The sequence below is a fragment of the Acanthochromis polyacanthus genome, chromosome 20 (genome assembly GCF_021347895.1).
Source record: "Acanthochromis polyacanthus isolate Apoly-LR-REF ecotype Palm Island chromosome 20, KAUST_Apoly_ChrSc, whole genome shotgun sequence".
NCBI classification, from domain to species: domain Eukaryota; kingdom Metazoa; phylum Chordata; class Actinopteri; family Pomacentridae; genus Acanthochromis; species Acanthochromis polyacanthus.
This window is the reverse complement of record NC_067132.1, coordinates 32,186,053-32,208,552: the sequence shown is the minus strand read 5'-3', so window position 1 is coordinate 32,208,552 and position 22,500 is coordinate 32,186,053. Positions and strand designations below refer to the sequence as shown.

The 22,500-nt window shown below is 41.3% G+C and overlaps 1 protein-coding gene across 1 annotated transcript in view; it reads right to left on the bottom strand.

The window, feature by feature from the left end:
* Positions 1–22,500, bottom strand: part of LOC110960940 (receptor-type tyrosine-protein phosphatase mu-like) — a 139,848-nt gene that overhangs the window by 14,017 nt on the left and 103,331 nt on the right. Inside the window, 5 exon segments of the mRNA XM_051940769.1 lie at positions 7,009–7,199; positions 9,222–9,233; positions 11,620–11,646; positions 13,126–13,200; positions 15,284–15,396. Of these exon segments, the coding sequence (XP_051796729.1) occupies positions 7,009–7,199; positions 9,222–9,233; positions 11,620–11,646; positions 13,126–13,200; positions 15,284–15,396 (418 nt within the window).

The following is a 22,500-nucleotide window of genomic DNA, read 5'->3' as shown; positions in this document are numbered from 1 at the left end:
TTAGAGTAACCAATTAACCTCAGCATATTTTTGGACTGTGGGAGGAAGCCGGAGTACCCGGAGAAAACCCACGCATGCACAGGGAGAACATGCAAACTCCATGCAGAAAGATCCCGGGAAGGGCGAGGTGTGAACCAGGAATCTTCTTGCTGCAAGGCAAAAGTGAACCAGAACTTTTTATTTCTGAACAAAAGATAAACCAAATTATTTATGAAGAGAACAGAATCCTCCAAGCAGATTCTTGTGGAGTAGTAAAGCAAAAACAGCGCCTCCTCCTGTCCACATGGTAGATCTTCAAGGCTAACCCTGTTAGCATGCTAACAGCTGAGTTCCAGGTGAAACTAGAAGATCTCCAGTTTCTGTTCCAGGAAAGTCCAACCCAGTTGGATGATGAACCTGGACCAGTTCAGAACTCAGAAGTTCAGCTGTTCTACCCCTAACCTCACTGAAAGCATGAAAGGAAACACTGAAGAAATATTCTGTTTTGTTTCACAATCCAGTCTTTTACCTGAACACCGAAGAAAGAAAGAAAACTGATCAATTAAAACTGATTTGAAATTCACTGACAGGTTGCTGTTGAATGTTTTTAACCAATTCAGATGAAGTTCTCTAACCCTGTAACCCTGTACCTAATCTGATAAATCACTTCAACTCAGTTTCATTCAACTGAGTTGAATTCAGGTTTATTTCCACAACGCATCATCAGGACCTGACAAATGTTATAGCACATTAGCATTAGCATGTTAGCATGACTTCACTCAGTTAAGGTGCTCAGTCAAATCAAAACTAATTCTTCACAGTGATGCCGTAGAAGAACCATTAATAGTTCCACAAAGAATCTGTTACCGAAAGGTTCTTTAATAAAACCCCAAAGGTGCCCTAAAGAACCATTCAAAATGGTTCCATTAGGCATCAAACATGGCGCTCCAAGCAACTATTGCAGATTCAAGGAATGGTTTTCCAGAGCAATTTGAGTGATTCTGAAAAAGTTCTGAGTCATTTTAGAACAATGTGTGGAACCACTTGGTTCTATTTTGTTAGAAGAACTTGAAAATCATTGTCTTAATTTTAAAAGGCAAGAATCTGCAGCAGTTGCAGGTTTCTTGCATTAGTACATGTTTTATGTTTGGGGTTCCAGACTGTTATTCATACAGAACAACATGTTCTAAGATGCCAGACTGGACTTCTGAAACTGTGGAGAATGTTTCTCTGTTTTCTGATCTTTTATTGATCAAATGATTCATCCAGAGCAAAAAAAAAAATAGCTGCAGACTGATTTCATGCTTCACCTGCTGAAACTTTAAAGAACCACAGAAAGTAGCTGAAGAACCGTCCTCTAAATAAAGAGGTTCTTCAGTTGGTGATGAAACGTTGAAGAACCAGAGAGCCTTCTGAAGAACCATGATGTTTCTGAGGTGTCCCAGCACTGAATTAATTAAACTATTATTAATTAAAAGACCATTAGTAATATATTTACTAGTTTAACATCAGGAACGTCTGCTGGTTAGAACCATTTATCCAATGTTTTTATCATCCTCCTTTAACTACAGAACATCCGGTTCCTAAACCTTCTAGATCAGTTTTAGCTGCTGCATATTTATCAGTTAATCTGTCTCTTGGGAATCACAGCTTTGACAAATCTAGAAGACAAAGCAAAGGTATTTTTCTTCCCACTGATTAGAAGAGATTTTAGAACTGAGTAAATACATCAGATGTTTAGACTTGAAATTCAGGCACCACAGTAGAAACTCAGTCACTTTTAAATACTAAGACTTAAAATGTTGTTTTCTCTGGAGAACACCTCAGAGGTTCTGCTGGCTTCAGGACTTACACTGTCCAGGTCCTGGTTCCACCTTGTTCTAGTGGAGAAGCTCTGGTGTGATGTTGTTCTCTGGATGTTCTCCTGCTGGAATGTTCCTCTCCTTCATCTGGTCACCCAGTATCCTGGTTCCTCCTCAGACCTTCATGCTGCATCTAGAAATGTCTTCAACACCTTCTGACCTCATGCAGCCCCAGATCATCACACCTCCACCTCCGTCCTTCACTGTCAGGACCATGCATCCACTGTGGTAGTCCTGGTCAGGTTCTCACCAAACATCTGGACTCCATCTGAGCCCAACTCATTGATCTTCAACTGACCAAAGAATGTTCTCCAGCATCCATCAGGCTTCTTCTCATGTTCTTCATCTGGAAGTTTAGTTCTGGTCCTCCGTCCATAGAGATTGATGTTCTGAAGGTTCCTTCACACTGTCTGAGCTTCACACTAACTCTGGTTTCCATGGAGAACCTCTGAACCAAGTCTGAAGCAGCTGATGTCTGTTTTTACAGCTGGATGGAGAAAGTAGTTCACTGTCTGTGGAGTCATTTTAGGAGCTCTGATTAGTGGAACTATGACTCCTTCTAGACCTCCTGATTAGTGGAGCTATGACTCCTTCTAGACCTCCTGATTAGTGGAACTATGACTCCTTCTAGACCTCCTAATTAGTGGAACTATGACTCCTTCTAGACCTCCTGATTAGTGGAACTATGACTCCTTCCAGACCTCCTGATTAGTGGTACTATGACTCCTTCTAGACCTCCTGATTAGTGGAACTATGACTCCTTCTAGACCTCCTGATTAGTGGAACTATGACTCCTTCTAGACCTCCTGATTAGTGGAACTATGACTCCTAGACCTCCTGATTCCTGCTGACTCTGTGCTTCTCTGGTTTTTAGTTGCTCCCTGATCTTCTTGGATCTTTTTCCATCTTTCTCAAGTCTCTCAGTCAGATGTTTCTCTTCCTCTGTTCAGTTCTTCTCCATGTGGAGCCTTGATGCAGACACAGATAGACCCAGTCCATAGGTTCAGGACTGAGCAGGTTCATTCTTGAACCATGTTCATCAGGTAAACTGGATGGAATCGAAACTAGACTCTTTGGTTCTTTCAGTTTCTACTTTGGAGCTGAATTTTACTTCCAGTCTTTGTAAAGGATTTTTTTTATTGTTTATTTACAGTTCATATTAGAAGTAATGTGATTACTGTAGGGTGATACAATGGTATTAGACAGAGACGTTTTTATATTTCCAAAGATGGTTACCATGGAGACAGGCATGTGATTCTAATACATGACAGGCATGAACTGTAGTTGGGTGAATCTGAGCTACATTCAGCTAAGTGCTCATGGGTGTGTGTTGCTACCATCTAGTGTAATCTAGTTGACAAAAACACAGGACGTTAACAATCTGAAAACCAAGAAGGCGTCTTACCTCGTTAAGCTGTCCAATCACATTAATTAGTAAACGAGAAGCATGGAGGGGATCAGGGAGACAACAAGCATCAGTGTGGCACTCAGCTGGACGTTGCCTTCATTCATTAACTCAACGGCAGCATTTCTTTTCAAGCATCAGTAATCAATGACTGTTTAGAACGTTCTACCAAAAGAATTTAAACTACAATAAAGAATTGATTCTTTTCTGACATATGTGAAGAAATCTGGAAGTTTATAATGAAATTTTGAGGATTATTCTGACACCAAACTGGCTTCATGGTGTTTGTTAAACACATCAAGTGTGTTGAACTCAAAGGAAACAGCATGAAAATTCATTTCCAGAATAAAATAAAGCCTAACGCCAGCACACGGTTCATAAACTCAAAGATAAAGTCAAACATTTCAGGGTTGGACAGTGACTCTGTTTCCATCGACACCAGCATCACCAGTCTGAGCCTCATGGAGAGAACCAGGAGAGAACCAGGAACCACACAGAAGTTCTTCGGTTTACGAATCCTTCAAAAACTTGGAACTAATTAAAGATGGAAAAGATGCTGATCGATACAGAACGTAGCCGTTAGTTCCAGTTCTGGCTGGAACCTCTACAGAAAAAAATGTGTTAACTAGAACCCTTTCAGTTCTCCAAAGAATCTCTTAGAAACAGGCTATTTGAAGAACAATTACTTCAAACCGTTCTTTAAGGTACCTCCAAAGAATCAAAGAACCATCAAAACTGGTTCCTTTAGACACCATGAATGGTTCTCCAAGACTTCAGCTAAAATAGGTTCTCTAATAAACTTTTTTCAAAATAGTTCTTTGTGAGTCATTTTGGATCAAATCAAAGCTCCTGGATCAATAAGATGAATCCAGCCTGGACTAGAAGCTGGAGAAGAAACACTCAGCATCTCATCAGTCTGAAGCAATAGCAGGAAAAGACAGAAATACTTTCAGATCTGAGCGTCTCACCACTTGATTTGCTGCTTTTCTTTGTCAAAGTTTCTTAACGCCCTAAACTTTGCAGCTTCTGATGAGATTTATTCTCTGAGTAATGATGGAAAAACTCAAACTCTTTGGAGTTTTGAGTCCTGATACTGGTGATATTGGTGAGCATGAGAAGACACTGGGAGAGACTGCTGTTGGTGTGTGTGACCAGTTTGGAAACGGTGTCGTTATTTAACAGACAGAAACGCAGGAAGAACTCTGCAGCGCTAACTTTCTGCAAATGGAGGGTGAAAACACTCAGTGTGTGTGTGTGTGTGTGTGTGTGTGTGTGTGTGTGTGTGTACTCAGTATGTATAATGGATTAGCCCTGAGGGCAGCCGCTAGCAGGCAACCAGACCTGAACACACACACACACACGAAAACACACACACTAAAACACACACACACACATACACACACACACACACACATACACACACACACACACACACACACATACATACAGAAGCCATTCCCTGTTTTGGCCCATTAGCTGGGGGGAAGATCTATAATGTATGTGTGTGTGTGTGTGTGTGTCTTTTAGTGTGTGTGTGTGTGTGTGTATGTTCAGGTAAGTAACATCCATTAGTAAGTTTCTCGTGATGAAAATGGGTAAACATGTGGAGTGCACACGCACACACACACACACACACACACTAAAACACACACTACAGCACACACACACTGCACAGAAACTCCCCAACTCCTGCCGTTAGTGAACATTATCGGTTTGTTTACTGTCTTCTTCCTCCTGCTGCTGCTGAAACCACAAGTCGATTATCTGAACAACCAAAAAGTGACGCAAACAACCAAATTTAAACACCAACAACTACATAAACACACAGAATGTTTAAAATGAGACAGGAAACAACAAAAAAACTATGAAACAACTAATTGTAATGGAAAATAACCAAAATGAAATGCAAACGGCGACAAAAAGACACAAAACTACTAAAATGTGACACAAAAACAACTGAAATTTAATCCAAAATGATGGAACTCAACAACTAAACTTAAATGTGATGCTAAGCGACAAAACTATCAGTAAACAACCACAAAAACCTGTGAGATGCACAAAATAAGACACAAAACGACCAACAACAGGTATAAAACAATAAAAATGTGATGCAGGTAGGGCAGTCTTCATTGGGGTGAATCTTGTTAACGTTGAAGGAACATGCTGGAGGTTTACTGGGCTGATCCTCTCTACACACTAAACTACAGCAGATTTTACTTCTTTACTTCTCTTCCTTTACCAACCACACTTCCTGTCAGAAACACATCAACACACCTGAATAGAAACTGACTGGCCAATTCATGAGGAGTTTAAAAATGGAAACCTGGATATTTACCGAAAAATGTTGAAAAAGCTAGGTATTAAAACACTTAAATGCAATACAATAAATATAATAATTACGACATATTATCAATTATTCCTGACTATTCCTGAGGTGTCAGTGATTATTCAGGATATCTGGAGATTTCAGACCTTCATTGTATTTCAGCTCCGTAGATAGAAAGATGTAGAACCTAAAGCTGCTCTAGAACCCTGCAGCGGCTCCTCACTGACTATAAATGATGGACTATTAATGTTCTGGATGACGGAGAACCTTATACAGTTTCTGCTCTCTTTAGTTTGTGTTCTCCTCATGCATCTGCAGTCGCCAGGTGTACCTTCAAACACCTGCATAGAACCACACTACAACATCAAAGACCTGGAAAGAACCACATTAGAACATCCAACACCTGGTTAGAATCACACTAGAACATCAAACACCTGGATAGAACCACGCTAGAACATCAAAAACCTGGACAGAACCATGCTAGAACATCAAAAACCTGGATAGAACCATATTAGAACATCACACACCTGGATAGAACCACAGTAAAGCATCAAACTCCTGAAACACCTGTATAGAACCACATTAGAACATCAAACACCTGGATAGAACCATATTAGAACATCATACACCTGGATAAAACAACATTAGAACATCAAAAACCTGGATAGAACCACACTAGAACATCACACACCTGTTAAGAGTCAAACATCTGGATATTCAGCCCGATCTCACGAGGATTCGTGAAACTGTCACGTAAGTTTTAGTTTCGGTTTCGTGCGCACCAACACGATTTCGTCATGTTTTTCGTGCCGCTCACCACGAAATGCGCACCAATGTATTTTAAACGGCGGACTTTTCGTGCCACTCAGAACGTATTTCAAAAGAATGTGTATATTATATTTTTAATGTAAAACCGTGGCGAATCCAACGCTATATTTTGCATGACATCGTCCCTAAACATAACCCTAACCATAATCCTAACCATAACCCTAACCATAACCTAACCATAACCTAACCATAAGCCGGTGGTACACTTACCAATTTGCATAGGAATTTCAAGAATGTCCGGCGGCCGGCGGCCGCAAACGCGATCACACAAGCAGTATACGCCGATGGACAGCTTAGATCGTCATGAATCCGCCGGTATAAACCACTTTCAGATGTGATTACCACAGCGAAAAACATTTCGTGGTGAGCGGCACGAAAAACATGACGAAATCGTGTTGGTGCGCACGAAACCGAAACTAAAACTTACGTGACAGTTTCACGAATCCCCGTGAGACCGGGTTGGGATATTGGTGTCATTCATGAATTAAGATGTTGGGTTCTGCAGTGGAACCTGAAGGGAACCATCAGGGGTCTGATCCTGTAAACGCTCCCCTTAACTCCAGAGTTCCTGTACCTGTGGCCCCGCCCCTACAGGTGTGTGAGCTCACCTCGTACTCCTCCTTGAAGCCGTAGCCTTCGGCACACTTCATCTGGGTGATGTGCTGCAGCAGGTCGGCCACCCGGATGGCTGGGTGCAACTGACCCGTCTGGTAGGGCAGCGCCTCCCGCTCCGACTCCCGCTGCTTGTAGTGGGACTGGACCAGGCTACTGGTTTCACTGGTCATGGTGTGGCTGTCGTCTGGAGGAGGACAAAATGCAGATTAGGGCCAGACAGATGGACAAACACAGCGCAGATCTGTGAACAGAACCAGACTGTCCACACGGTTCTAATCTTTCAGCCAGTTATCGACTCGGTACCTCATTCTGTTCTAATTCTGACAGGCCACAGGTTTTAGCCTTTTTACTATCCACTGAACAATAAAAGTTCTCCCTGGAAACACAATGGTTCTCTGAAGAAACTGCTTGGGCTAAAGTTCTTATGGTCCATAAAGAACTTTAACAAAAGTATGTTCTTTCAGAAGCCATGTTCGAGATCATTCCTTGTGGAACCCACCTGCATTCTGAAAAATCAAGGCGCTAAAAGGAACCAAGAGTGGTTCTTCGGAGTGATGCAAAACAGAAACATTTTTAGCTCCACAAAGAACATTTTAGTGAGAGATTCTTCAAGGGATCATTTCTTTAATTGATTGTTTAAAGAACCTCCAAAGGTGTCTAACAGAACCATCAAGAAATGGTTCCTTCATCCACCCTAAATGGTTCCTGAGAGAACTTTTGCAAAAACTGGTTCTTCAAGGGACAATTTTTAGGGTAGGTCAGAAGATCAAGAAAAGTCATAAGTTCTAAGTCCTCTAGAACCTGTTTTCTGCTACATGATCCATTGATAGGAGTTATTGATAAGAGTTATTGATAGGACTTACTGATAGGAGTTATTGATAAGAGTTATTGATAGGACTTATTGATAGGAGTTATTAGTAGGAGTTATTGATAGGACTTTTTGATAGGAGGTATTGATAGGACTTATTGATAGGAGTTATTGATTGGAGTTATTAGTAGGAGTTATTGATGGGACTTTTAGATAGGAGGTATTGATAGGAGCTATGGATACAGTGACCCTGGGTGCTCAAAAACACTAGAGCTTTAGAAAAAACGTGAACAGATGAAACACACACTAAGAAAATGTGAACTGGCAGACTGTTGTGTTTTAGAGTTTAAGTTGTTTTGTTGATGCGATAGAAACACCGGATGAATAATCACAACAAACACAATCCGTTCTGTTCTCAGTAAAAGGAACAATAACATTCACAGCTGTTTCCATGACGACACAGATGAATGGCACACACATCACGTGACAGTAGATCACATGACTGGAGAGAGGATGGTGATTGGTGTCTTTTCACACTGCTGCTCGAATCAGTCATTTTCAGTCCCACTTGGTTAACACAAGAGCCAGTACTGGTCCAGTTCCAGCATGGTCCTGGTCCAGTCCACCATGACACTGATACTGGTCCAGTCCAGCATGGTACTGGTCCAGTCCACCATGACACTGATACTGGTCCAGTCCAGCATGGTACTGGTTCAGTCCACCATGGTACTGGTCCTGGTCTAGTCCAGGATGGTACTGGTCCAGTCCACCATGGTACTGGTTCAGTCCACCATGGTGCTGGTCCTGGTACAGTCCAGGATGGTACTGGTCCAGTCCACCATGGACCAGATTTACTGGTTTGGGTTTCCAGGTTTCTTGCAGCTGCAGTGTGAAGAGAGCAGAGTTCAGAGTCCTGAACATAACAAACCTGTGTGGTAAACTGGACTTTGTCTGGGGAGTACCCGTTAGAACCCGGGAGAACCCGTCCAGGACTCTGCTGAGAACATTTCAGAAACACTCGGCGGACAGACCTTCCTCTACGCTCTCTAACTCTGCTCTTATTGGCTAGCCTGGGACTGACTGACCAATCAGAAACTCTCTTTCCCAAACAGCCTGACCAGTCATGGCAGGGGGATGGGATCTGATGAGGCGGTGGATCGTGATTGGACAGATGAAACAACCACTGTGGCACAAACCAATCAGCAAGAGAGATGGACAGAGCTGATTGGTTCGAGGTGGAATGGTGGGAGAAGTCGGGGTTGTGACATCACAGTTTCACAGGGAGTAAAGAATGAGGCGCTAACTGATGACATCACAGCAGGTGGGGGGCGTGGCTCCATGCGTGGTGGTGACAGACACCCCCCCAACATGGCCACCATTACCATAGTAACCACTTACCATTAATGGGCACTTTAGAGACAGATAGAAGAGAAGAGAGAGAGGAGACAGGGGTCAGCAACAACGTCACTGCTAACATAGCTAGCAAGAAGCTAACATAACTAGCTAGCAGCTAGGCTAACCTAGCTGACCTGGTTAACTGTACACTGAGTTTAGGACAGTTCAGTTGGTCTGAGGAGAGAGAACGCATGTTTGCTTTTAGCTTGTTCTACCTTTACTTAGCTTAGCTAGCCTAGCAGCATAGTTAGCGCAGCTGAAACTGGTAGAATGTGGGTCATTTCAGAGAGGGGTCTGGTCGGACATGGCCACAGTGAGTTTTTAAATTCTCCAGGATTTCATTGACTGTTGGTCTCTAAACACCTGGACCCAGTAGAGCTGCTGGACGTTTCCACCAAAGGTTCCTCCGCTCTCTGTTCTCTTTGGTTCCACTGTAGTCTAAAGCCTCAAAATACATTCTCTGTTTGATTTCATTTTCTGATGACAACAGAAGCAGACATTGTCAGCAGAATTCCTCAGATGTCTGGATTTGGTCCTTCATCTACTGATCAGTGGACTTCTGCTACCAGAGAAACATGAACCTGCTTTAAACTGCTGAATAAACCCTCGTTCAAGAAGGTTCCGCCCAACCCCAGCAGAACCTTCAGAACACACAAGGCATCTTCCTCCTGCAGTGGAATGGCCATAGAGATGTTCTACAGGATCGGTTCTTCCTGTGGTCCCAACAACCCACGAGTTCCCATAGTGGAAAGTGGCATTCAGAGAGGTTCTATGTGGAACTGAAAGAGATTCTACAGGGATGGTTCCTGCTGAACTTTAAAACTGCATTTGAGAGTAAATCTAATAATAATAATAGAATAATAGAATAAATCTAATAGTAATATATTAATAAAGTAAATCTTATAATAATAATAATAATAATAATAATGATGAAAATATTAATAGAGAGTAAATGATCAGTTTGTGGATATAAACGTGACTGAATCTGAGGTCCAGCAGCTGAAAGCTTGTGTTTATGTTTCCATCCTTACTCAGCTTCTGAAAGAGAAGCAGGGGTGTGGGTGGGGCCAGTACACAGTGACATCATAGGTGGGTGTGGTCAACACATCGCGACATCATAAGTGGGTGTGGCCAGTACACTATGACACAATAAGTGAGAGGGGCCTGTACATTGTGACATCATAGGTGGGCGTGGCTACAGTCTGTCGTTAAGCTTCTCATTAAAATGGACTGTGGTTGCTGACAGCAACTGGTAAATACTGGTTGCTAACGACAACGGATGGGATAAATACTGGTTGCTAACGACAACGGATGGGATAAATACTGGTTGCTAACGACAACGGATGGGGTAAATACTGGTTGCTAACGACAACGGATAGGGTAAATACTGGTTATTGAAGACAGCGGATGGGGTAAATCCTGGTTATTATTGGCAGCAGATGGGGTAAATATCGGTTACTAAAGACAGCAAATGGGGTAAATATTGGTTGCTAATGGCAGCGGATGGGGCAAATGTTGGTTGTTAATGGCAGTGGATGGGGTAAATACTGGTTACTAAAGGCAGCAGATGGGGTAAATACTGGTTGCTAACGGCAGCAGATGGGGTAAATACTGCAGCTGACCAGTGAAAGGGGCAGTTTGAAGAGCCCAGGTACTCTGGTTGGGTTTCTGCTGCCACTGACTGCTCTGCTGAAGGTTCAGTCCAGGATAGCGTGTTGATAGCGTGTTGTGTCCATGCAGAGGTTGGAGGACAGACGTGACGTCAACACGACACGCAGGATGTTGTGGATGTGGGGATGGAGTGAAGCCCACCGTTGTTTTTAAAAAATCTCACAGAAACAGGGTAAGAACCAAAACCAAACCAAAATCAAAACAAGAAAGAAAAAAATGCTTTAATTACACTGAAAATGTAAACAAAACGGTCAATAAATCATAGCAAATATATTTTAAAAAAGAAATAAAAGTGGTCAACTTACTGAATTTTAAATGCAAACAGAACGTTTGCAGTAAAACTAGAAAAAATTAAACAAAACGGGAAAAAAATGACCAACAACAGAAAACTTGAAGCAATACAATTAGAACAACAAAAAAAACTCTACCAGGGCAACAAAATAAAATCTAATGAACAGAATCATTAAAGATGGAGGGAAAACTATAAAAACTTAAAACAAAAAGTTTTACAACAAAAAAACGGAATAAAAAATCAAGCAGCCGAACGAGAAGCAAGCAGGGATGGATGGAAGCCAGAAGATCACTCTCTCTCCTTTCACCTGTCTGTCTCTCTCCTGTCTCACCTGTCTGTCTGTCTGTCTGTCTGTCTGTCTGTCTGTCTGTCTGTCTGTCTACACATACATGTCAGTTTCTCTGTCCTACACAGGAAATAAAGGAAAAACAGTCTCACCCAGAATGGCCGTCGGAACGAAGGGATCTGAAACCAGGAGGCAGCAGGGAGAGAGACACAGGCAGACAGACAGATAGGCAGACAGGAAAAAGTCAAAAGGAGAGAAAAAGAAAAAGCGTCAGCAGTTTGGTTCTGACCGTTCCCACCAGGTTTGGATCAGTCAATGAGGACGTGATCATGTGATTTCAGGTCTCCAATCAGCAGTCAGATCTGTTACTGCGAACCAAAGGCCTGACATTCACACCTGGAACCAGTGGGAGGTTAGTTCAGGCGGAGAACCCTGAAGAACCCTGAAGGACATCTACTGCACCACAATGAACTCAGAAACTCTTCATCAGTTTGTTCATTTCATCAACCCTAACCCTGTGATTGGCTCAGCTGCTGTAGGACCATCAGAGGAGTGCTGTGCTGTGGTTGGCTGTGAAGGCCTCTATCAACCACTAAACCCTCTCCATCTGTGGTGCAGGTAAAGACAGTACTATTTATTGTTACATCCACAGTATGTCTGTGATCCTCAGAGCTTCAGGAAGAAGCAGCTCTACGTCTCTTTTAGGTTCTTAACCTTTTAGTCCCTGAGCCCTGTTTTTGAGGCACCTCCTTAGTCCCTACAGCCCCCGACTAAAGGGTTAAGGACATTCTATCTTCATCCAGGAGAACTTCTCAGACTGAAGGTTCTGGTCTCAGATGTTTCTTATATCCTGCTGGACTCACGTGACTTGGGTTCTTAATGTTTGTGAAGCTTCCTGGTGACTACAGATGTAAATGGTCAGGGAACTTGCATTGTAAGTACCTGAAAAGTGGTGCAGTAGAACGTCTGTTCAGAGACGGAGAACGTTAGAGTTTATAGGAAGCAGCATCTCTAAACCTCAGAAACACTATGTTGATTGAACGTAAAACAGTTCCTTCAAATTGTTGACAAGGAAAAACTATTCTAGATCCACAAAAAACAACTTTTAGCAAGAGGTTCTTTAAAGAAGCATGTCTGCAAACAGTTCTTTAAAGAACCACAAAAATGGTTCCATTACGCACCTTATGGCACAAAAATATATACAAAGAACCATCCCCAACATAAGGAGACTCTTTACTTGGTGATGCAGCTTTGAACAACCAGAGAACTTTCTAAAAAGAACTGGTAAAAAACATTGTTTTTCTGACAATGGGTCTTACTACTTTCTACACCATGTATCAGGTACTCCATGAACACCCTGAGGGGCTTTAAGATCATAATGTCTGAAACACACCACCAGGCAGGTAGAACTAAAGAGGCCTCTTGGATGAAGGTGGAACATGTTCCAGAACCAAAAACAGAAATCCAGCTGCTCCTTACTGAAGCTCTGAAGAGTTTCTGTTGAAGGTGGAAGATACCAGAAGGTTTCAGGCTCCATCAGCCGAGATACAGATTGATGCTGTGGCCTGAATTTGCCTTCTAGGACCCAGAAAGAGATTTTGTGTTTGGTCTTCATATGTGTGTGTCTGGTTTGTGTCTGAATCAGTGAGTGTTGGTACCTGGGTAGTAGGAGTTGGGGACGGTGGTGCTGATGGTGTTGGTCTTCAGGGTGAAGGACGAAGGAGATGACACAGCTGGACAGAAAAGGACAAACACAACCTTCAGGTTTTCTCCACACATTGAGACAAAGATCAGAAAGTGTTCTGAGTTAGTTTTGGTGTTTCCTGCAGGCTGTGGATCAAACAGGGAACGTTTTGTTTGACTGCAGCTTCCTGAACTTCCAGACGGTCCTTGAACTACTCATCTGGGATGTTCCATCAAGAGCTGAAAATCTGACATGTCGTCAAGATTCCTTTACGTCTCATTTACAAGTTCCTTCAAAATAAGATGTGACCAACAGGGAAACATCCAGAGAGTTTCAGGTTGAACTGCAGGCAGTGTTTCCTTGGAGAGACTAAAATAAATGCAGCAGAAACAGATAAGAGAGGATCTAGTAGTTGGAAATCCATCCAGCATGGAGAAACATCTTCTACTGATGATGAGCAGAGAAGAGAGGAAACATGGAGATAGAATAACATCTGCAGGAGAGGAGACGACAATAACACAGAGATACAAAACAACACAAAGAACAAAAAAATAATGAATAATGAGACAAAACTGACAATACAACAAAATACAGTGAACCAAGACAACAGAAAACAGACAGAACTGTCACAGTGAGTGACTTTAAATGTTTGTAAAATTAAGAAATTTGACTTTTTTCTGAGTTTCTCTGGTTTCCATCATCCTGAGTGCGAGAGCATCTCTGGGTTCTCTGTAGTCCTTCATGTGGTTCCACAGAGCTGTAGGATTTTAGAACCACAGTGAGATAGAATGAGGCTGCTGTAGCTCAGAGGATTACTGGCAGGAAGTCTGGTGTTCGTGGTGTTTTTTTTTTTTTTGCTTGTTGTGTTCTAGAGGAGAACCTAGGTATGGCCGTTCTATCCATCAGTCAGAGGAGTCATTGATTAGTTAAGACAGAAGAACTGCAACAGCTTTCATTCAGTTCTGGAAGTCCTTTCACAATAAAATGCAGAATATGAGCAGCTTCTTTAAAGCAAACATTCACTGATCATGCCAGTTATTTTATCATGAAGAGATAGAAGCAGTCAGCTCAGAACTCCTTACAAACAGGAAGTCATTGAAATGTAGAGTGAAGAAAGAGTCCAATAAAGGAATGTTGAGTCAGACTGAAGAGCTCAGCCTGAGGGAAGGTCGACTCCTCCGTCCTCTAATCTCCATCATCCCTCCATCATCTGGCTGCTGCCTCTGGCTCTATTGCTCCGTCACTCCGTGATAAAACATTCGGTCATTTCACCTGCAGCCACTGGAAGCGCCTCTTTCCTTCCCGAATATTAAAATGAAGAAGACAAACGTCCTCCTCAGAGGAGCCATTATTAATTCATCAGTGCTGTTTACAGCAGACGGTCTGTCTGTTTCTCATCCACTATTAAAGACTGACGGACATCTTCTGGCTTCACTCTGATCTTCATTTGTCACTTTGGATTCTGTGAATTCACCTCAAAATCTTAAACAGATCCAGGATCAGGGCTAACTCTAACCCAACAGATCCAGGATCAGGACTAACTCTAACCCAACAGATCCAGGATTTCTTTTCATTATCAGGCTTCATGAACTCAACTGCTTAATTGAACCAGAGTTTCTAAATCTGACTCTGAGTGCAACAAATGAAAGGGGCGGAGCTAGCCCCAAATGACCAATAACAGACAAGGACAGGCTGATCAATATCCATGCCCTGTCATTAAGGCAGGAGTATGATTAACTTGAAACTGAAGCAAAGTAAAACATCCAAAAGACACACAATGATCACAAAAAGATGTAAAATGACTAAAATCTGACACAAAGGAACCAACACTGAAAGCAAACAACCACAGAAAGGTGTCAGACCACCAGAATGACTTGTAAAAGATTTACAAAAATACACAAAATGCACAAAATGTAACTCAATATAACCACAAAATACATAAAATACTTAAATGTGACACAATATAACCATGAAAAGACATATCACCACAGCAGTGACCTCAGAACTCAGAACCGTTCTAGTTTCAAGTTCTCCAAACACTTTCTCTTTGATCACCTTTTTTCTTTTATTTTTGTCTTTGATGAAACCTGTCTCACTGCGGTTGTTGTGTTGTTGTGTTGTTGTGTACTCACTGCGTCCGTTCACGGTGTGTGTGTCCACCATGGTGGTGTGTTGGGAGTTGTTGACCATCAGAGTCATTTCCTGTCTGGAGCTCAGAGTTTCCTTCCTCTTCTTGGCCAGTTTGCTGCAGAGACAAAGTCAGTCGCACTGTTCATTTTCCAACACAACCACAACACATACATAACACAGCCAACTGATAAGGTGGTATTAGCAGGTTGCAGGATGTTTTCAGGCAGTTAAGGTGGTATTTCTTCAAGGCAGTACTTCTCTATTACCTCGTGTTTGTCTGTTAAAGTGGAATGACTCAGAGGCAAACATGGCATTTGCATGTTATGGTGGTATGGCAGCTCAGCGTCTGTCTGGTTAGATAATGCAGTCGGCTCTTAAGGTGGTATGATTGCTGGAGCTGAGTAAATTAGCCGTAACTAAACCGGAGATGAGAGTGTGAGAACGTTCTGCAGGAATCGAACTCATAAATTTCTGAATTCGTTCTACTTTTTGAATTTATTAGTCATTAAAATCACTCACGTTGTCTCAGTACATCTCTACTGAGAAAATACAGGAGAACCTTTATATAGGATAGCAAACTGCAGGAGAACCTTTATATAGAAGAGCAAACTACAGGAGAACCTTTATATAGGAGAGCAAACTACAGGAGAACCTTTATATAGGACAACAAACTGCAGGAGAACCTTTATATAGGAGAACAAACTACAGGAGAACCTTTATATATGAGAACAAACTACAGGAGAACCTTTATATAGGACAACAAACTGCAGGAGAACCTTTATATAGGGGAGCAAACTACAGGAGAACCTTTATATAGGAGAACAAACTACAGGAGAACCTTTATATAGGAGAGCAAACTACAGGAGAACTTTTATATAGGAGAGCAAACTACAGGAGAACCTTTATATAGGAGAACAAACTACAGGAGAACCTTTATATAGGAGAACAAACTACAGGAGAACCTTTATATAGGAGAGCAAACTACAGGAGAACCTTTATATAGGAGAGCAAACTGCAGGAGAACCTTTATATAGGACAACAAAATACAGGAGAACCTTTATATATGAGAACAAACTACAGGAGAACCTTTATATAGGAGAGCAAACTACAGGAGAACCTTTATATAGGAGGACAAACTACAGGAGAACCTTTATATATGAGAACAAACTACAGGAGAACCTTTATATAGGAGAACAAACTACAGGAGAACCTTTATATAGGAGAACAAACTACAGGAGAACCTTTATATAGGAGAGCAAACTACAGGAGAACCTTTATATAGGAGAACAAAATACAGGAGAACCTTTATATAGGACAACAAACTACAGGAGAACCTTTATATAGGAGAGCAAACTGCAGGAGAACCTTTATATAGGACAACAAAATACAGGAGAACCTTTATATATGAGAACAAACTACAGGAGAACCTTTATATATGAGAACAAACTACAGGAGAACCTTTATATAGGAGAACAAACTACAGGAGAACCTTTATATAGGAGAACAAACTACAGGAGAACCTTTATATAGGAGAGCAAACTACAGGAGAACCTTTATATAGGAGAGCAAACTACAGGAGAACCTTTATATCGGAGAACAAACTACAGGAGAACCTTTATATATGAGAACAAACTACATGAGAACCTTTATATAGGAGAACAAACTACAGGAGAACCTTTATATAGGAGAGCAAACTACAGGAGAACCTTTATATAGGAGAGCAAACTACAGGAGAACCTTTATATAGGAGAACAAAATACAGGAGAACCTTTATATAGGACAACAAACTACAGGAGAACCTTTATATAGGAGAGCAAACTACAGGAGAACCTTTATATATGAGAACAAACTACAGGAGAACCTTTATATAGGAGAACAAACTACAGGAGAACCTTTATATAGGAGAGCAAACTACAGGAGAACCTTTATATATGAGAACAAACTACAGGAGAACCTTTATATAGGAGAGCAAACTGCAGGAGAACCTTTATATAGGACAACAAACTACAGGAGAACCTTTATATAGGAGAACAAACTACAGGAGAACCTTTATATAGGAGAGCAAACTACAGGAGAACCTTTATATAGGAGAACAAACTATAGGAGAACCTTTATATAGGAGAACAAACTACAGGAGAACCTTTATATAGGAGAACAAACTACAGGAGAACCTTTATATACACACGTGGACAAAATTGTTGGTACCCCTCAGTTAAAGAAGGAAAAACCCACAATTCTCACTGAAATCACTTGAAACTCACAAAAGTAACAATAAATAAAAATTTATTGAAAATTAAATAATCAAAAACAGCCATTACTTTTGAATTGTTGATTAACATAATTATTTAAAAAAACAAACTAATGAAACAGGCCTGGACAAAAATGATGGTACCTCTATAAAAGATTGAAAACTATTTGACCAGAGTGACATGATTAACTCAGGTGTGTCATTTAATTGACATCACAGGTGTTTCCAAACTCATAATCGGTCAGTCTGCCTATTTAAAGGGAGACAAGTAGTCACCCTGCTGTTTGGTGAAAAGGTGTGTACCACACTGAACATGGACAACAGAAAGCGAAGGAGAGAATTGTCCCAGGACATCCGAAAAAAAAAATATAGACAAACATCTTAAAGGTAAAGGCTATAAGACCATCTCTAAACAGCTTGAAGTTCCTGTGACAACAGTGGCTCATATTATTCAGAAGTTCAAGACCCACGGGACAGTAGCCAACCTCCCTGGACGTGGCCGCAAGAGGAAAATTGATGACAAATTGAAGAGACGGATCGTTCGAATTGTATCCAAAGAGCCCAGAGCAACCTCCAAAGAAATTAAAGGTGAACTCCAAGGCCAAGGTACATCAGTGTCAGATCGCACCATTCGTCGTCGTTTGAGCCAAAGTGGACTTCATGGGAGACGACCAAGGAGGACACCACTGCTGAAAAAAACTCATAAAAAAGCCAGACTGGAATTTGCAAAAATGCATGTTGACAAGCCACAAAGCTTCTGGGAGAATGTCCTTTGGACAGATGAGACCAAACTGGAGCTTTTTGGTAAGGCACATCAACTCTATGTTCATAGACTCAAAAACCAAGCATACGAAGAAAAGAACACTGTCCCTACGGTGAAACATGGAGGAGGCTCAGTAATGTTTTGGGGCTGCTTTGCTGCATCTGGCACAGGGTGTCTTGAAAGTGTGCAAGGTACGATGAAATCTGAAGACTATCAAGGCATTCTGGAGAGAAATGTGCTGCCTAGTGTCAGAAAGCTTGGTCTCAGTCGCAGGTCATGGGTCTTCCAACAGGACAACGATCCAAAACACACAGCCAAAAACACCCAAGAATGGCTGAGAGAAAAGCGTTGGACTATTCTAAAGTGGCCTTCTATGAGCCCAGATCTGAATCCCATTGAACATATGTGGAAGGAGCTGAAACATGCCATTTGGAGAAGACACCCATCAAACCTGAGACAACTGGAGCTGTTTGCTCATGAGGAGTGGGCCAAAATACCTGTTGACAGCTGCAGAACGCTCATTGACAAATACAGAAATCGTTTAATTGCAGTGATTGCCTCAAAAGGTTGTGCAACAAAATATTAAGTTATGGGTACCATCATTTTTGTCCAGCCCTATTTCATTAGTTTGTTTTTTTAAATAATTATGTTAATCAACAATTCAAAAGTGATGGCTGATTTTGATTATTTAATTTTCAATAAATTTTTATTTATTGTTACTTTTGTGAGTTTCAAGTGATTTCAGTGAGAATTGTGGGTTTTTCCTTCTTTAACTGAGGGGTACCAACAATTTTGTCCACGTGTGTAGGAGAGCAAACTACAGGAGAACCTTTATATAGGAGAGCAAACTACAGGAGAACCTTTATATATGAGAACAAACTACAGGAGAACCTTTATATAGGAGAGCAAACTGCAGGAGAACCTTTATATAGGACAACAAACTACAGGAGAACCTTTATATAGGAGAGCAAACTACAGGAGAACCTTTATATATGAGAACAAACTACAGGAGAACCTTTATATAGGAGAGCAAACTACAGGAGAACCTTTATATATGAGAACAAACTACAGGAGAACCTTTATATAGGAGAGCAAACTACAGGAGAACCTTTATATAGGAGAACAAACTACAGGAGAACCTTTATATAGGACAACAAACTACAGGAGAACCTTTATATAGGAGAACAAACTACAGGAGAACCTTTATATAGGACAACAAACTGCAGGAGAACCTTTATATAGGAGAGCAAACTACAGGAGAACCTTTATATAGGAGAACAAACTACAGGAGAACCTTTATATATGAGAACAAACTACAGGAGAACCTTTATATAGGAGAACAAACTACAGGAGAACCTTTATATGGGAGAATAAACTATAGGAGAACCTTTATATAGGACAACAAACTACAGGAGAACCTTTATATAGGACAACAAACTACAGGAGAACCTTTATATAGGAGAGCAAACTACAGGAGAACCTTTATATATGAGAACAAACTACAGGAGAACCTTTATATAGGAGAGCAAACTACAGGAGAACCTTTATATAGGAGAACAAACTACAGGAGAACCTTTATATAGGACAACAAACTACAGGAGAACCTTTATATAGGAGAACAAACTACAGGAGAACCTTTATATATGAGAACAAACTACAGGAGAACCTTTATATATGAGGACAAACTACAGGAGAACCTTTATATAGGAGAACAAACTACAGGAGAACCTTTATATGGGAGAATAAACTATAGGAGAACCTTTATATAGGAGAGCAAACTACAGGAGAACCTTTATATAGGAGAGCAAACTACAGGAGAACCTTTATATAGGAGAGCAAACTACAGGAGAACTTTTATATAGGAGAACAAACTACAGGAGAGCACAGAAGCTCAGAGAATCACAACGATAGAATCTATCATTTTTCTTTTTCATTTGTCCTTATTTTGCTGGGGGAAATGTTTGATTTTGGGAGTCTGGTTCCTTCAGACACAATAAATAATGTCCAGTATTCACCATATGGAGACGGTGTTCCTTTTACTTCATACTTAGTAAAATAAATCAACAGATGTTCAGGCTACCGTCACGGTGGTTCTGGCTAGAAGCCGATAGATTTCTGGAGGTTTGTTCTCTCACGCTTGTGTAACCACTGCAGAGGAAAAACCACAAACACTCTCTCCTGTCCATCGTCTGCATCTCCTCACTCCCTCCATATGTATTTTTCCTCTTTCTATTCTGAGCGTCTGAATAAAGAAAATCCATTTGTCCGATTGCTCACGCACACACTCGGTGTAAAATTTAACCCTGACCTGAAAGCTGCTGAAATATATAAATAAGAGCAGAAAGCGGCTTTTAGAGCAGAGAGAACAGAGTGTCGGGGTTAAGATGGAGGACGGTGAAAGCGCCCCGAGGCGAGGTGCTGCCCTCCTCCCCCTCATGTCTTCAGTCGCACAATGAAAACCTGCAGCGTTTCTTCTTCTGATTCAGACCTGAACACACAACTCTTTATTTACCCACGGAAAATACACCCAGCCAGTCCTCCAACCACAACGCAAGATGCCACGGCAACGAGTCCAGGCCCAAAGACACACAAACTGCACACAAACAGTCCAAAAACGACCTCTAGACTCAACAAAGACTAAAAACCAACAAAATGACACACAAAGTATTTTGCTGGTTGTTTCTGAATATAACATATTAAATGTTTCCTCTGTGTCTGTGTCTTTTACCTGTGTGTGTAGCTGTGTGTGTCAGCATGTGTGTCACTGTGTGTCACTGTGTGTCAGCGTGTGTCATGACATCATCAGTGAGGTGTCAGAGGATGATTGGTTGAACAACATTTAACACGCTGCATGTCGAGGCTAATCTATGCTAATCGAATGAGCGACAGGACAATGCTGCCAGTAATGGCTGCTGGTGTGTGTATGTGTGTGTGTGTGTGTGTGTGTGTGTGTGTGTGTGTGTGTGTGTGTGTGTTCAGTGAAGCAGGGTTAATAGAATTAGCCTGCCGTAATAAACCTGTCTGATCAAATGATCGTTACAAGGAGATACACACACATACATTCACGTTCTGGACCATAAACTGACTCAGGTCCTTATAATTCTGGTTTGTTGCTGCTGAAGGTTCTGAGTTGTGGAGCTGATGACGTCTCAATGCTTTAACTGGTTTAATGGTTAAACTGGTTGAACTGGTTGAACTAATCACCTTCATACAGTAATTTCTTTTGAATTTCCTGCTTTCTAGGGTTCTGAAGTGTTTTTTCTCTTGGCTCTGTTTTGTGTTCTGTAACAGTTTCTGTTTTATTTTTAGTTTTTACAGTAAAACTATGTTGTTGTTTTTTAGAAGGAATGAAAAACAAGAAGAACTAGAACGTATAGATGAGATGTGTTTGGAACATGTAACTGAGGATCATGCTGGTCTCAGATCAGTGTTTCCTCGTTAATCCGAGCTGAGCAGGTAAAAGCCACACAAACACTGCAGATACATGCCAACATCACCGCGACCTGAGGAGGCGTCGCTTCCACTCCGTTCAGTCTAACCTGGAGGAAAATGCAGGTTTTTCTGGATCAAAAAGCCGAGGATCTCTATTTATACTCCTAAGGTTTCTCATCACAGCTTGAAACAGAAACGGTGTTAAAGCTGGAGGCTGAGATTCACATCAGTGAACGGCTGAAACTGAAACTGAAACTGGAACAGACGAACAACCCTTCATCCAACTACAACACAGCCAATCAAAACCCACGAAAAGCAGCCATTAGTTCCGTTAGATTAAAAGATTACAAACCAGCCACCAACATGACAGTTTAGGCACAATGACCTTTTTAAAGTTTTCCCTGGCAAATTATCAGAAAACAAGCTTCTGGAGAAGGTTCTAGAGCAGACCTACCGACAACTGAAGAAAGTTCCAGAGTAGACCTACCAACAACTGGAGAAAGTTCTAGAGTAGACCTACCAACAACTGGAGAAAGTTCTAGAGCAACTGTCCAGGTCTCCTCTATGGACTTCAAGGACCTGGAACTCTGGAAATATTCCCAGTCTGAAGGTAGAACACTGATCATTAATAAAGTTACTGGAGATGAAGAACCAGATTAGCGGAAACACTTTCAGACTTGTTTGATTTATGAGGACTGGCTGAAAAAGCAACCTGACTAATCACAGTAATTAATTTTGAGGTTCCTCAGAGCTCTGTTCCTGAACTTTTCTTTTTC